The sequence below is a fragment of the Hemitrygon akajei genome, chromosome 2 (assembly GCF_048418815.1).
Source record: "Hemitrygon akajei chromosome 2, sHemAka1.3, whole genome shotgun sequence".
Taxonomy (NCBI): Eukaryota; Metazoa; Chordata; class Chondrichthyes; order Myliobatiformes; family Dasyatidae; genus Hemitrygon; species Hemitrygon akajei.
In genome coordinates this window covers 72,524,161-72,538,763 of record NC_133125.1, presented here as the reverse complement: position 1 = coordinate 72,538,763, position 14,603 = coordinate 72,524,161, and the positions used below count along the sequence as shown (strand labels likewise).

The 14,603-nt window shown below is 41.8% G+C and overlaps 1 protein-coding gene across 4 annotated transcripts in view; it reads left to right on the top strand.

The window, feature by feature from the left end:
* The window catches only part of ttc39b (tetratricopeptide repeat domain 39B), a 288,093-nt gene that overhangs the window by 124,131 nt on the left and 149,359 nt on the right, over positions 1-14,603 (top strand). For all 4 annotated transcript variants that reach the window (XM_073024732.1, XM_073024722.1, XM_073024741.1 and 1 more), the window contains one exon: positions 692-756. In XM_073024732.1, the coding sequence (XP_072880833.1) occupies positions 692-756 (65 nt within the window). The remainder of the gene's footprint in view (positions 1-691; positions 757-14,603) is intronic.

The window sequence follows — 14,603 nt, the reverse complement described above, 5'->3', positions numbered from 1 at the left end:
TGGGCCTACTCCAGCCGCTCCGGGCTTCATGCCTGTGGGCTCCACAACATTGTGCCTATGTGTTGAACTGAGGCTGAAGCTGTGGGTCTGCTTCGACTGCTCTGGGCTTCATGTCTGAGGACTCACTTTCGTTCTAAATGCTATTTGCCTACTGCTATTGTTTGCACAATTTGTTTGGCTCTCTGCTCTTTGGGTGTTTGTCAGTCTTAAATGAGTTCTACTCAGTTTCTTGTTTTGTGGCTGCCTGTAAGCAGATGAATCTCAAAATTGTTTAATGTATACATTAATAATAAATGTACTTTGAACATGTTGGGCCTCAGGGCCTGTTCCTGTGTGTAAATACAAGAATCAGGAAGTAGTGGACTATAACAGTGAGTGCTGTTTCTCAGCTAATCTTTAATATTGGTATATTTTAACATTTTCCTAAAGTTACATTTTTACCACGTGTTCTTTGAATACAAAAGGAAAGATTGGTGATTATCTGTGGAGCAGAGGCTTTCTTAGAGTTGATGAAACTTTTTATAGGCTTCTTTGTGCATTCCGAATTATTACTTTAAATCAGGGAAGGATGGGATTTATGAGCTGGATTTCATCTTCCACGTGCTGCAGGTGGGCATTAGGCCCTTGATGTTGCTCCAATGTTTAAAAGAAGGAGATCTATTTTTCTCTCTAACCCTGTGATTTCTTCCAGGATGAAAATATGATTAACTTTATTAAAGGAGGAATCAAAATCCGAACAAGTTACAACATTTACAGGTAACAACCTCTGCTTGACTCTCACCCTTAATAAGAATTCTTGTGTGGACTCTCAATGCCATTGCCCTGCGTATGAAGAGAAACCAACCCTTCAAGGGGGCTCTTTGATACTGCAGATGTGATGTGATCTTTAAAACAGTCGACCTTCCTCGCAGGGGATGTTTTTTCAGGACATATGGTGCTTTTTTGCCCATGTCCTGAACCATCAGAAGTTGCCAGGTGTGCACTTCTAGTTTCCAGAGGTAATACCAAGCTGAGCATGATCAGCAGGCTAAAATGGGTAGGGTATCTGTCAGAAGTCATTGGCATGACACAGAAAAAGCTCTCTCATTCTTTCCTTCTTCAGCTGCTGGCTTCTCCACCTCTGCATTCACCCACCCACCATTGTGGAAAGAACATACTTCCCACCAGGCTGTAAGATTGGATAGATAGATACTTTATTGATCCCAAAGGAAATTACAGTGTCACAGCAGCATTACAAGTGCACAGATCTAAATATTCGAAGATAAGTAAGCAAGAATTTTAAAAAATAAGTAAAAGTAACTGAATGGAGAACTGCAAGTAGGTGGTAAGCATTGACAGCCAAGGTGGCTGATGAGGCAAAAGGCACTGTAGATGTGAATCCAACCTTTTCCATCCTCTGATAAAATACACAAACCACCCATTGGCAACCCATTGTTAAAAACTCTAGATCTAAATATATTACAACAAAAATTAACCCAACTTGCCACTTTCCTTTAGATTTTAAAGATTTCACTTTATACCCTGGTCGGCCATGTAGGAAGCCCTGAGTGAAATCTGTGAGGAAGACAATAAATATACTTCCCTTCTCAATTTGCATGCAATCATTATTGTTGTGATTTCATAGAAACTGATAATTTGTTTGTATTCGTTAGCATATCCATGATGATAGTCCCCAACTTCTCTGTCTCTTTGAAGAAGGACTATTGAAACACTCAAGTTACGACATCACAAACACATACACACACAAGGATGTTGTGACTCACAATGAACGTGCACACATTGAAACTAACTCTCAGAATGTTTCCAGTAATTTGCCTAACATTGAGTTTAGGCTAATTGATCTATAACTAAATATCCTAATCTTTTAAAAAAGGAAAGGTTATTGATATTATATCATGCATCTGTTTCACATGGGCCTGACAACTTAACTTTTTTCAAATGTGTCTATTTTCCTCCTTTTCATGAGTTTGGTTAATTTCATATTTCTCCTTTACTTCATTGTTTCCTTCTTTTGAAGACAGATGGAAGGCATTCATAAAGTACTATACCCACATCTTGTGTCTCTAGACTCAGTTATATTTCTGAACTCTAGTAGAAGCTACTCTTAATTATTCTTTAGTTCTTCAGATATTTATAAAACATCTTTGGTGCTTAGTGTCATGGAAAAGTACAGAACAGAAACTGGCCTTTGGCCCATCTAGTCGTGACGAACAATTTAACCTACCTAGTCTCAGCTACCCCTGGACCATAGCCCTCTATACCCCTACCATCCATGTGCCTATCCAGACTTCTCTTAAACATTGAAATTGAGCTCGCGTGCAGCACTTGTGTTGGCAGCTCGTTCCACACTCTGATGACTCTCTGAGTGAGGAAGTTCCCCTTCATGTTCCCCATAAAAATTTTACCTTTCACCCTTAACCCATGACCTCTAGTCACAGTCCCACTGAACCTTAGTAGAAAAAGTCTGCTTACATTTACCCTATCTATACTGCTCATAATTTTGTATACCACTGTCAAATCTCCCCTCAGTCTTTTATGGTTTAAGGAATAAAGTCCTAACCTATTACACCTTTCCTTATAACTTAGGTCCTCCAGCCTGGCAACGTCCCTGTAAACTTTTTCTGTACTCTTTCAACCTTATTTACCCTGTGATCAGCTGACCAAAACTGCACACAATACTCATATTAGGCCTCACCAATGTCTTATACAATTTTAACAACATCCCATATTCTGTACTCAATACTTTGATTTATGAAGGCCAGAGTGCCAAAAGCTTTCTTTACGACCCTGTCTACTGTGACATCACTTTCAATGAATTATGGACCTGTATTCCCAGATCCCTTTGTTCTACCATGCTCCTCAGAGCCCTACCGTTCGCTGTGTAGAACCTACCTTGCTTGGTCCTACCAAAGTACAACACCTTGCACCTGTCTGCATTAAATTCCATCTGCCAATTTTCAGCCATTTTTCCAGCTGATCCAGATCCCTCTGCAAGCCATGATAGTCTTCCTTGCTGTCCACTACCCCAGATCTTTGTGTCATCTGCAAACTTGCTGATCTAATTAGTCACATTATCATTCGAATCATTAACATAGATGATAAACAACAGTGGATCCAACACCGATACCTATGGCATTCCAGCGGTCTTCAGTCAGGCTGTCAACCCTCTACGGCCACTCTCTGGCTTCTCCCACAAAGCCAATGTCTAATACATTTTACTATCTCATCCTGAACGCCAAGCAACTGAACCTTCTTGACTATTTGGGACCTTGTCAGGGACCTTGCTATTGTCTGTGAAGACAACATGGTCTTGCCTTCAACAACTTTCCTGGTAACTTCCTTGAAAAACTCTAAGATTGGTTTGGTTAGACATGACCTACCATACACAAAGTCACGCTGACTATCCCTCATCAATCCTTGTCTGTCCAAATATATTTGGTCCTTTAGAATACCTTCCAATAACTTTCCCACTACTGATGTCAGGCTCACTGGCCTATAATTTCCTGGTTTATTTTTAGAGCCTTGCTTAAAGAGCAGAACAACGTTAGCTAAGCTCCAATTCTCTGGTGCCCCTCCTGTCACTAAGGATTATTTAAATATCTCTACCAGGGCCCTTGCATGTTCTGCACTTACCTCCCACCTTGTTAGGCCCTGGGATTTATCCCCCCTAATTTGTCTCAAGGCAGCAAACACATTCTCCTCTGTAATCTCTATAGGGTCCATCACCTCGCTGCTGCTTAGTCTCACTTCTATAGACTCTGTGTCTCTCTTCCAAGTAAACACAATGCAAAAAGATCATTTAAGATCTTCCCCATCACCTCTGGTTCTGCCCATAGATTACCATTCTGATCCTCCAGAGGACCAATTTTGTTCCTTCCAATCCTTTTGCTCTAAAAAATTTTGTAGAATCCCTTAGCACTGCCGTGACATTTTCCCTGACCAGTAATGCCACCCATCCCCCTTTAATCATTCTTGTCTGTCATATCTAGACAACAAAACCCCAGAATACTATGCTCCTAGTCCTGCCCTTGTGCATCCAATTCTCACTAATGCCTACAATATCATAATTCCAGGTGTTGATCCATGCCACAAGCTCATCAGCTTTCTTATGATACTTCTTGCATTGAAATATACGCAGCTCAACGTTAATCACTCCATGCTCAACCTTTTGATTCCTGACTTCCTCTGAGGCCTTAACAACATCTTTCTCCATGATCTCTCCATAATCTGTTCTGGCACTCTGATTCCCAAGCCCCTGTAACTCTAGTTTAATCACCCCTCCCCCCCCCCGCCACCACCACCACCGCCCCATGCAGCTCTAGCAAACCTTCCTGCTAGAATATTAGACCTCCTTCAGGCCAGATGCAAGCCATCCCTTTTGCACAGGTCCATAAGACCTTAAGACATAGAAGCAGAATTAGGCCATTCAGCTCATCGAGTCTGCTGCGCCATTCCATCATGGCTGATCCCGGATCCCACTCAACCCTATACACCTGCCTTCTTACCATATCCTTTGATGCCCTGACCAATCAGGAAAGGAATAACTTCCATACAACTATATAACAATTACAGCACGGAAACAGGCCAACTCGGCTCTTCTAGTCCGTGCTGAACGCTTACTCTCACCTAATCCCACTGACCCACACTTAGCCCATAACCCTCCATTCCTTTCCTGTCCATATACCTATCCAATTTTGCTTTAAATGACAATACTGAACCTCCCTCTACCACTTCTACTGGAAGCTCAACCTTAAATATGCCCACAGACTTGCCCTCCACCAGTCTGTGGCAAAGCATTCCACAGATTAACTACTCTCTGGTCAAAAACAAAATCCTCCTTACCTCTGTTCTAAAAGGTCTCCCCTCAATTTTGAGGCTGTGCCCTCTAGTTCAGGATACACCCACGAGAGGAAACATCCTCCCCACATCCACCCTATCTAGACCTTTCAATATTCGGTAGGTTTCAATGAGATCTCTCCACATTTTTCTAATTATCAGTGAGTCTAGACCCAAAGCTGCCAAATGCTCCTCGTATGTTAACCCCTTCATTCCCAGAATCATCCCTGTGAATCTCCTCTAGACTCTCTCCAATGACAACTCATCCTTTCTGAAATACGGAACCCAAAAACTGTTGACAATACTCCAAGTGCGGTCTGAGTACTGTCTTATAAAGCCTCAGTATTATCTCTTTGCTTTTATATTCTGTTCCTCTTGAAATAAATGTCAACATTGCATTTGCCTTCTTTACCACATACTCAACCTGTAAATTAACATGAGTCTTACATGAGGACTCCCAAGTCCCTCTGCACTTCTGATGTTTGAACCTTCCTCTCCATTTAGATAATAGTTTGCACTATTGTCTTTTACCAAAATACATGATCATACTTTTCCCAACACTGTATTCCATCTGCCAGTTTTTTGCCCATTCTTCCAATTTGTCTAAGTCCTGCTGCAATTGCATTGCTTCCTCAGCACTACCTACCCCTCCACCAATCTTTGTTTCATCTGCAAACTTTGCCACAAAGCCATCAATTCCATTATCTAACTCATTGAAATACAGTATGAAAAGTAGCGTTCCCATGCTGACCCCTGAGGAACACCACTAGTCACTGGCAGACAACCAGTAAAAGTCCCCTTTATTCCTACTCGTTGTAATTGATTTTAACTTGTTAAGCACTCTCATGTGTGGCAACTTATCAAATGGCTTTGAAAATCCAAGTAAATGACATCCACTGCCTCTCATTTGTCCACCTGCTGGCTACTTCCTCAAAGAACTCTAACAGATTTGTCAGGCAAGATTTCCCTTTGTAGAAACCATGCTGACTTTGACTTATCTCCAAGTGCCCTGAAACCTTATCCTTAATAATAGACTGCAACACTGAGGTTAAGCTAACTGGCCTATAATTTCCCTTTTTTTGGCTTTCCTCCATTCTTAAAGAGTAGAGTGACATTTTCAATTGCCCAGTCCTCTGGGACCATGACAGAATCAAGTGATTCTTGAAAGATCATCACTAATGGATCGGTTATTTCTTCAGCAATCTTGTCAGGACTCTGGGATACAGTCCATCTGGCCCAGGTGACTTATCCACCTTAAGATCTTTGAGTTTACCTAGCACTTTTTTCTTTGTAATAGCAATGGCACTCATTCCTTCTCCCTGACACTCACAGACCTCTGGCACACTGGTAGTGTCATCCACAGTGAAGACAGATGTAAAGTATTCATTAAGTTCATCTGCCATTTCTTTGTACCCCATTACTACTTCATCAGCATCATTTTCCAGTGGTCCAATATCAACTCTCACCTCCCTTTTACTCTTTATTTAACTGAAAAAACTGTACTCTCTCTCACCTTCCCTGGAAGAGGGCTCAACAATCCAAAAATCTAAAGACCCCCCCCCCCCCCACCGCCTCCTGCACCAATCCTGTGTTAAACTGTATAATCTTTCTAATTCTGGCCTCACTAGCACGTGGTACTGGTACCAATCCTGAGATCACAACCCTGGAGGTCCTGTCCTTTAATTTACACCTAACTCCCTGACCTCACTTTGCAGAAACTTGTCACTCTTCCTACCTCTGTCATTGGTACCTACATGGACCTTGACTTCTGGATGCTCACCCTGGTACTTAAGAATGCTGAGGACTCAATTTGAGATGTCCTGGACCTTGGAACCCAGGTGGCAACATATCATCTGGGAATCTCATTATCGCCCCACAGAATCCCCTAACTAATGAATCCTCTGTCACCACAGTTCATCTTCCCCCACCCTTCCCTTCTGATTCGCAGTCAGTCTCAGTGCCAGAGACCTGACTGCTGTGACTTTCCTCTGCTAGGTTCTCCCACCCCCCCACCAACAGTAACCAAAGTGGTATACCTTTTGTTGAGGGGGTTACTCTTCACTATAACACACACCAAATTCTGGAGGGACTCAGCAGGTCAGGAGCATCTATGGAAAAGAGTAATCAATCAATCTTTTGGGCTGAGAACCTACTTCAGCACTGGGAAGGAAGTGGGAAGATACCAAAATAAAAAGGTGATGGGAGGGGAAAGAGGCTAGCCGCAAGGCGGTAGGTGAAGCTAGGTCGGTGGGAAGAGTCAAGGACTGGAGAAGAAAGAATCTAATAGAGGAGAGTTCATGAAGACTGGAAGGATAACAAGGACAAGCCAGGGAACTACAGGCCAGTCAGCCTGACATCCCTAGTGGGGAGGTTACTGGAGGAAATTCTGGAGAAAAGGATCTATCAATATTTGGATAGACAGAGCCTGATGAAGAAGAATCAGCATGGTGATGTGTATGGGAAGTTATGCTTGATGAACTTTTTGAAGCTTTTTGAAGAGGTAACAGCATATATTCTCTATTTAGAATTTAGCAAAGCCTTCAACAAGTTCTTGTGTACCAGACTCAATGCAGAAAAGCAGGCACACATGGTCTAGAGGTTTGGTTTTTGCTCAGATCAAATATTGGAATGGGGAATAAATATGATCAAAGATAATGATTGTTAGCCAGATGGGCAGACTGAATATCCCGGAAACTGGAATTCTCCTGGAATTTTCACACATAACAATCTCTAGAGTTTACAGAAAATGGTGTCAAAAACAAAAAAAAAATGCAATTCTACAGGCAAAAACATCTTGTTAATGAGAGAGGTTAAAGGAAAATGGCCAGACTGGTTCAAGCCGACAGGAGGATGGCAATAATTCAAACAACCGTGCATTACAGCAGTGGTGTGTGGAAGGGTTATTCCTGAATGTCAAACCTTGAAATGGATAACACACAGCACACTGAGTTCGACTCCTGTAGCTGATTTATTAGGTACACAACTGAACTTAATAAGACTGCCACTGGGTGTAGCAATTGGAGCGTTATGTTGCAGTAGTACAAGTTGTTGGTAAGGCTGCACGAGGAGTACTATGTACACTTTTGGCTAGCCGTTATAAGGAAGTTATGAATAAACTGGAAAGTGTGCAGAAATAAATTACAAGGATCTTTCCAGGACTAGAGAGCCGGAGTTACAGGGATAGGTTTGCTAGGATACTCCTTTATTCATTGGAAAGGAAGATAATGGGACAATCTATAAGTTTGTGTTACAGTATGTGTGTATCTGGTTTGTGGTTAGTCCCTTTCTTTATTGCTAATTTGTGTGATTTTGATTGGGGCAGACCGGTTTTGTGGCCTGCAGTCAGTGAACAACACAGCGCTCAACTGAACTGATCTGAACACTGCTAGACTGTTTGAAGGACGCTGTGGTCTGATGTTTTATATTTATGTGTTTTTCACTTAGTTTTTGTTTTCTGCACGATTTGTTCTTTTTTGCACTTTTGGTGTTTGATGTTTTCTTTGAATGGGTTCCATGGAGTTTCTTTGTTTCGTGGTTGTCTGTGGGAGGACAAATCTCAGGGCTGAATACTGCATACATACTTCATTAATAAATGTACTTTGAACTTTGAACCTGATAGAATGTTTGAAATGATGATAGTGGTAGATAATTCCGTAGAAGGACTTGGACTGTTTAGGAAAATGGACAAAGAAGTGAGAAATAGGGACAGCAGTAAGGTCAAGGTCTACAGACATACTACAGACATAACACATAATACAGACATAATACATAATACAGACATAATACACATTACAGACATAATACAGATTACAGACATACTACAGACTACAAATGTAATACAGTTTCAGACATAATACACATTACAGCATAATACACATGACAGACATAATGCAGATTACAGACATAATACAGACTACAAATGTAATACAATTTCAGACATAATACTCATTACAACATAATATACATGACAGACATAATGCACATTGCAGACATATTTGCTGTCTTGACACAAATGGCCAGGGCCTGACAAGGTGTTCCCTTCAACCTTGTGGGAGGTCATTGCAGAAATTGCTGGGGCTCTTACAGAAATACTTAGAATGTTCTTAGCCATGGGTGAGGTGCCGAAGGATTGGAAGATAGCTAATTTTCTGTTGTTTAAGAAAGGCTCTAAGAATAAGATGGGAAGTTACAGGCCAGTGAGTTTGAAGTCAGTGAGTTTTACTTATGTGGGTAAGTAATTGGAAGGTATTCCAAGGGATTAGATATATAAATATTTGGATAGACAGGGTTTGATTCAGGCTAGTCAATATGGCTTTGTGCATCGTAGATTGTGTCGAAGAACTTTTTGAAAAAGTTACCAAGAAAGATGATGATGGCAAGGTAGTGGATGTTGTCTACATGGATATTAGTAAGGCCTTTAAGAAGATCCCGCATGGGAAGTTGGTCAAGATGGTGCAGTAGTTGGCATCAAGATGAGGTAGTAAATTGAATTAGACATTAGCTTCACAGAAGAAACCAGCCATGGTTGCCTCTCTGACTGGAGGCCTATGACTAGTGGTGTATTGCAGGGATCAGTGCTGAGTCCTCTGTTGTTTGTCACCTATATTGACGATCTGAATAATAATGTGGTCAACTGAATCAACACATTTGTGGATGACACTAAGTTTGGGGGTGTAGTAGACAGTGAGGTCAGCTATCAAAACTTGCAGTGGGATCTGGACCAGCTGAAAAAATGGTAGATGGAATTTAATATAGACAAGAGTGAGGGTGTTGCACTTTGATAGGACAAACCAGAGTAGGACATGGTGATTAGTAGGGCGCTGAGGAGTGTAGAAGAACGGAGAGATCTGGGAATGAAGATCCATAGTTCCTTGGAAGTGGTGTCCCAGGTAGATAAGGTCATAAAGAAATCTTCTAGCACATTGGCCATCAGAAGTCAAAGTATTGGGTACAGGAGTTGGGATGTTGTTTTGAAGTTATAAGACATTAGTGAGGCCTAGTCATGCACTTTGGGATGAAGAATAATGGTGTAGACTAATAGATTCTTCTCAGGTTTTTAGCCGGGCCCAGGTACTGTGTGCAGTTCTGGTCACATACTTACAGAAAAAATATCAATAAGATTGAAAGAGTACAGAGTACATACAATGATGTTGCTGGGACTTGAGGACCTGAGTTTTAGGGAAAGTTTGAATAGGTTCAGTCTTCATTCCCTGGAGCATAGGAGAATGAGGGGAGATTTGATAAAGGAATATAAAATGATGAAGAGCATTGGTAGGGTAAATGCAAGCAGGCTTTTTCCACCGAGTTAGAATGAGATCACAGGTTAAGGATGAAACTTGAAATGTTTAAGGGGAACATGAGGGAAAACATCTTCACTCAGACAGTGCTGAGAGTGTGAAACAAATTCCCAGCGGAAGTGGTGGATGTGAGTTCGATTTCAACTTCTAAGAGAAATTTAGATGATGGATGTGAAGGATGTGGAGGGTTATTGTCCATCAGCAGGTCGATGAGACTAGGCAAATTAATAGTAGTTTCCCAGGTCCCTCTGTTCTACTACACTACTCAGTGTCCTACTAATCACTCTAGTTTCCTACAGTGTAGGGAACTCTATAGTCATACACTTTGCGAGAAGGAATAATGGTGTATAATAAACTCTTCTCAGGCTTCCAGTTGGATACAGCTATCAATTTTAACCGACATTTCGATGACAAACTCTGCCATTTTCATGATGTAGATGGCAGAGATTGTGTTCTAAATGTTGGTTAAAATCGATGCCTGTACCCAGCTGGAAGCCCGAGAAGAGTTTATTCGTCACATACGCTGAGAAAGCACCAGATCCTTTATCATGCTGTAGACTATTTTCTAAATAGGGAAATAATTCGGATACTGGAGGTTCAAAGGACTTGGGAGTCCTAGTGCAGTATTCCTTGAAGTTTATCTTTCAGGTTGAGTTGATAATAAGGAAGATTAATGTTATGTTAGCATTGATTTTGTGAGGGTTAGAATAGAAAAGCAAGGATGTAATACTGTGGCTTTATTAGGAAATGGTCAGACCACATGTGGAGTATTATGAGCAGTTTTGGGCCACACATCTAAGAAAGGATGTGCTAGCATTGGAGAGGGTCCAGAGGAGGTCTCAGGAATGAAAGGGTTAACAAGAGAGCAGTATTTGATAGCCTTGGGCCTGCACTCACTAAAGTTCATAAGCGTTAGAGGAGATCTCATTGAAACTTACCTAATATTAAATGGGCTGAATAGAATTGGTATGGAAATGTTTCAAATGGTCAGAGTGTCTGGGCCCTGAGGGCACAGCCCCATAATAGAAGGCTTTCCCTTTAGAATAGAGATGAGAATCAATTACTTTTGCACGAGGGTGGTGAATTTGTGGAATTCAGTGCCACAGACGCTGGGTATATTTAAAGCAGAGGTTGATAGCACCTTGATTAGCCAGGGTGTCTGAGGTTATGGGGAGAAGGCAAGAGAATGGGGTTGAGAGGGAAAATAAATCACCCATGATTTAATGCAGAGCAGACTCAATGGCTGAATAGTCCAGTTCTACTCCTATTTCTTATGGTCTTATAAAGTGGATGGTAAAATTTTTTCCCTATGGAGTCCAAAACTGGTGGTATTGAACTAAGGTGAGATTGAAAAGACTTAAGAAGGACTGATGCCAACTTTATCTTGCCTATGGTGATGAATGTATAGAATGAGTTGCCCCAAGAATTGGTTGAGGCGGGTACAATATTATCATTAAAGAAGCACTTGGTTAAAGCAAGAAAAAAGTGAGAGAAAAAAAAGAACCCATTAGGTGGGTCACCTCTCATCCTCCGTTGCTCCAAGGAGTAAACACCGAGTTCACTCAACCTATTCTCATAAGGCATGCTCCCCAATCCAAGCAACATCCTTGTAAATCTCCTCTGCACCCTTTCTGTGGCTTCCACATCCTTCCTGTAATGAGGCGACCAGAACTGAGCACAGTTCTCCAAGTGGGGTCTGACCAGGGTCCTATATAGCTGCAACATTACCTCTCGGCGCCTAAATTCAATTCTATGATCGATGAAGGCCATTACACCGTACACCTTCTTAACTGTAGAGTCAACCAGCGCAGCTCCTTTGAGTGTCCTATGGACTCAGACCCCAAGATCCCTCTGATCTTCCACATTGCCAAGAGGCTTACCAGTAATACTACATTCTGCCATCATACTTGACCTACCAAAATGAACCACTTCACACTTATCTGGGTTGTACTCCAGCTGCCGCTTCTCAGACCAGTTTTGCATCCTTACAATGTCCCGCTGTAACCTCTGACAGCCCTCCACACTATCCAAAACACCTCCAACCTTTGTGTCATCAGCAAACTTACTAACCCATCCCTCCACTTTCTCATCCAGGTCATTTATAAAAATTATGAAGAGTAAGGGTCCCAGAACAGATCCCTGAGGCACTCCACTGGTGACCGACCTCCATGCAGAATATGACCTGTCTGTAACCACTCTTTGCCTTCTGTGGGCAAGCCAGTTCTGGATCCACAAAGCAATGCCCCCTTGGATCCCATGCCTACTCACTTTCTCAATAAGCCTTACATGGGGTACCTTATCAAATGCCTTGCTGAAATCCATATACACTACATCTACTGCCCTTCCTTCATCAATGTGTTTAGTCACATCCTCAAAAAATTCAATCAGGCTCATAAGACACGACCTGCCCTTGACAAAGCCATGCAGATTATTCCTAATCATATTATTCCTCTCCAAATGTTCATAAATCCTGCCTCTCAGGATCTTCTCCATCAACTTACCAACCACTGAAGTAAGACTCGCTGGTCTATAATTTCCTAGGCTATCTCTAGCTTGAATAAAGGAACAACATCCGCAACCCTCCAATCCTTTGGAACCTCTCCCATCCCCACTGATGATGCAAAGATCATCGCCAGAGGCTCAGCAATCTCCTCCATTGCCTCCCACAGTAACCTGGGGTACATCTCATCCGGTCCCGGCGACTTATCCAATTTGATGCTTTCCGAAAGCTCCAGCACATCCTCTTTGTTAATATCTACATGCTCAAGCATTTCAGTCTGCTGCAAGTCATCACTATAATCACCAAGTTCCTTTTCCTTAGTGAATACTGAAGTAAAGCATTCATTAAGTACATCTGCTATTTCCTCCGGTTCCATACATACTTTCCCACTAGATAGGTCCTATTTTTTCACGTCTTATCGTCTTGCTCTTCACATACTTGTAGCATGCCTTGGGGTTTCCCTTAATCCTGCCCACCAAGGCCTTCTCATGGCCCCTTCTGGCTTTCTTAATTTCCTTCTTAAGCTCCTTCCTATTAGCCTTATAGTCTTCTACATCTCTAAACCTTTTGTAAGCTTTTCTTTTGTTCCTGACTAAATTTATTACAGCCTTTGTACACCACGGTTCCTGTACCCTACCATAACTTCCCTGTCTCATTGGAACATACCTATGCAGAATTCCACACAAACACCCCCTGAATATTTCTTCCGTACTTTTCCCTGAGAACATCTATTTCTAATTTAAGCTTCCAAATTCCTGCCTGATAGCCTCATAATTCCCCTTACTCCAGTTAAACATTTTTCTAATTTGTCTGTTCCTATCTCTCTCAAAAGCTATTGTAAAGGAGATAGAATTGTGATCACTATCTCCAAAATGCTCTCCCTCTGAGAGATCTGACACTTGACCAGGTTCATTTCCCAATACCAAATCAAGTATAGCCTCTATAGGAGTATAGGAAACTGATACAGGACTTTGTGATATGGTGCAACTCAAACTACCTGCGTCTCAATATCACCAAGACCAAGGAGATGGTGGTGGACTTTAGGAGATCTAGGCCTCATATGGAGCCAGTGATCATTAATGGAGAATGTGTGGAGCAGGTTAAGACCTACAAGTATCTGGGAGTACAGTTAGACGAGAAGCTAGACTGGACTGCCAACACAGATGCCTTGTGCAGGAAGGCACAGAGTCGACTGTACTTCCTAAGAAGGTTGGCGTCATTCAATGTCTGTAGTGAGATGCTGAAGATGTTCTATAGGTCAGTTGTGGAGAGCGCCCTCTTCTTTGTGGTGGCGTGTTGGGGAGGAAGCATTAAGAAGAGGGACGCCTCACGTCTTAATAAGCTGGTAAGGAAGGCGGGCTCTGTCGTGGGCAAAGTACTGGAGAGTTTAACATCGGTAGCTGAGCGAAGGGCGCTGAGTAGGCTACGGTCAATTATGGATAACTCTGAACATCCTCTACATAGCACCATCCAGAGACAGAGAAGCAGTTTCAGCGATAGGTTACTATCGATGCAATGCTCCTCAGACAGGATGAAGAGGTCAATACTCCCCAATGCCATTAGGCTTTACAATTCTACCGCCAGGACTTAAGAACTTTTTAAAAGCTATTATTAATGCTTTTTGAGATAGTGATTTAGATGTATATCATATTTTTTTTATTTTTTTTTTACTGAGTTAAGTATTGTATGTAATTAGTTTTGCTACAACAAGTGTATGGGACATTGGAAAAAAGTTGAATTTCCCCATGGGGATGAATAAAGTATCTATCTATCTATCTATCTATCTATCTTGTAGGTTTATCGACATATTGTGCCAAGAAACCTTCCTGAACACACCTAACAAACTCCACTCCATCTAAGCCCCTTGCTCTAGGGAGATGCCAATCAATATTTGGGAAATTAAAATTTCCCATCATGACAACTCTGTTATTATTACACCTTTCCAGGATCTATTTCCGTATCTGCTCCTC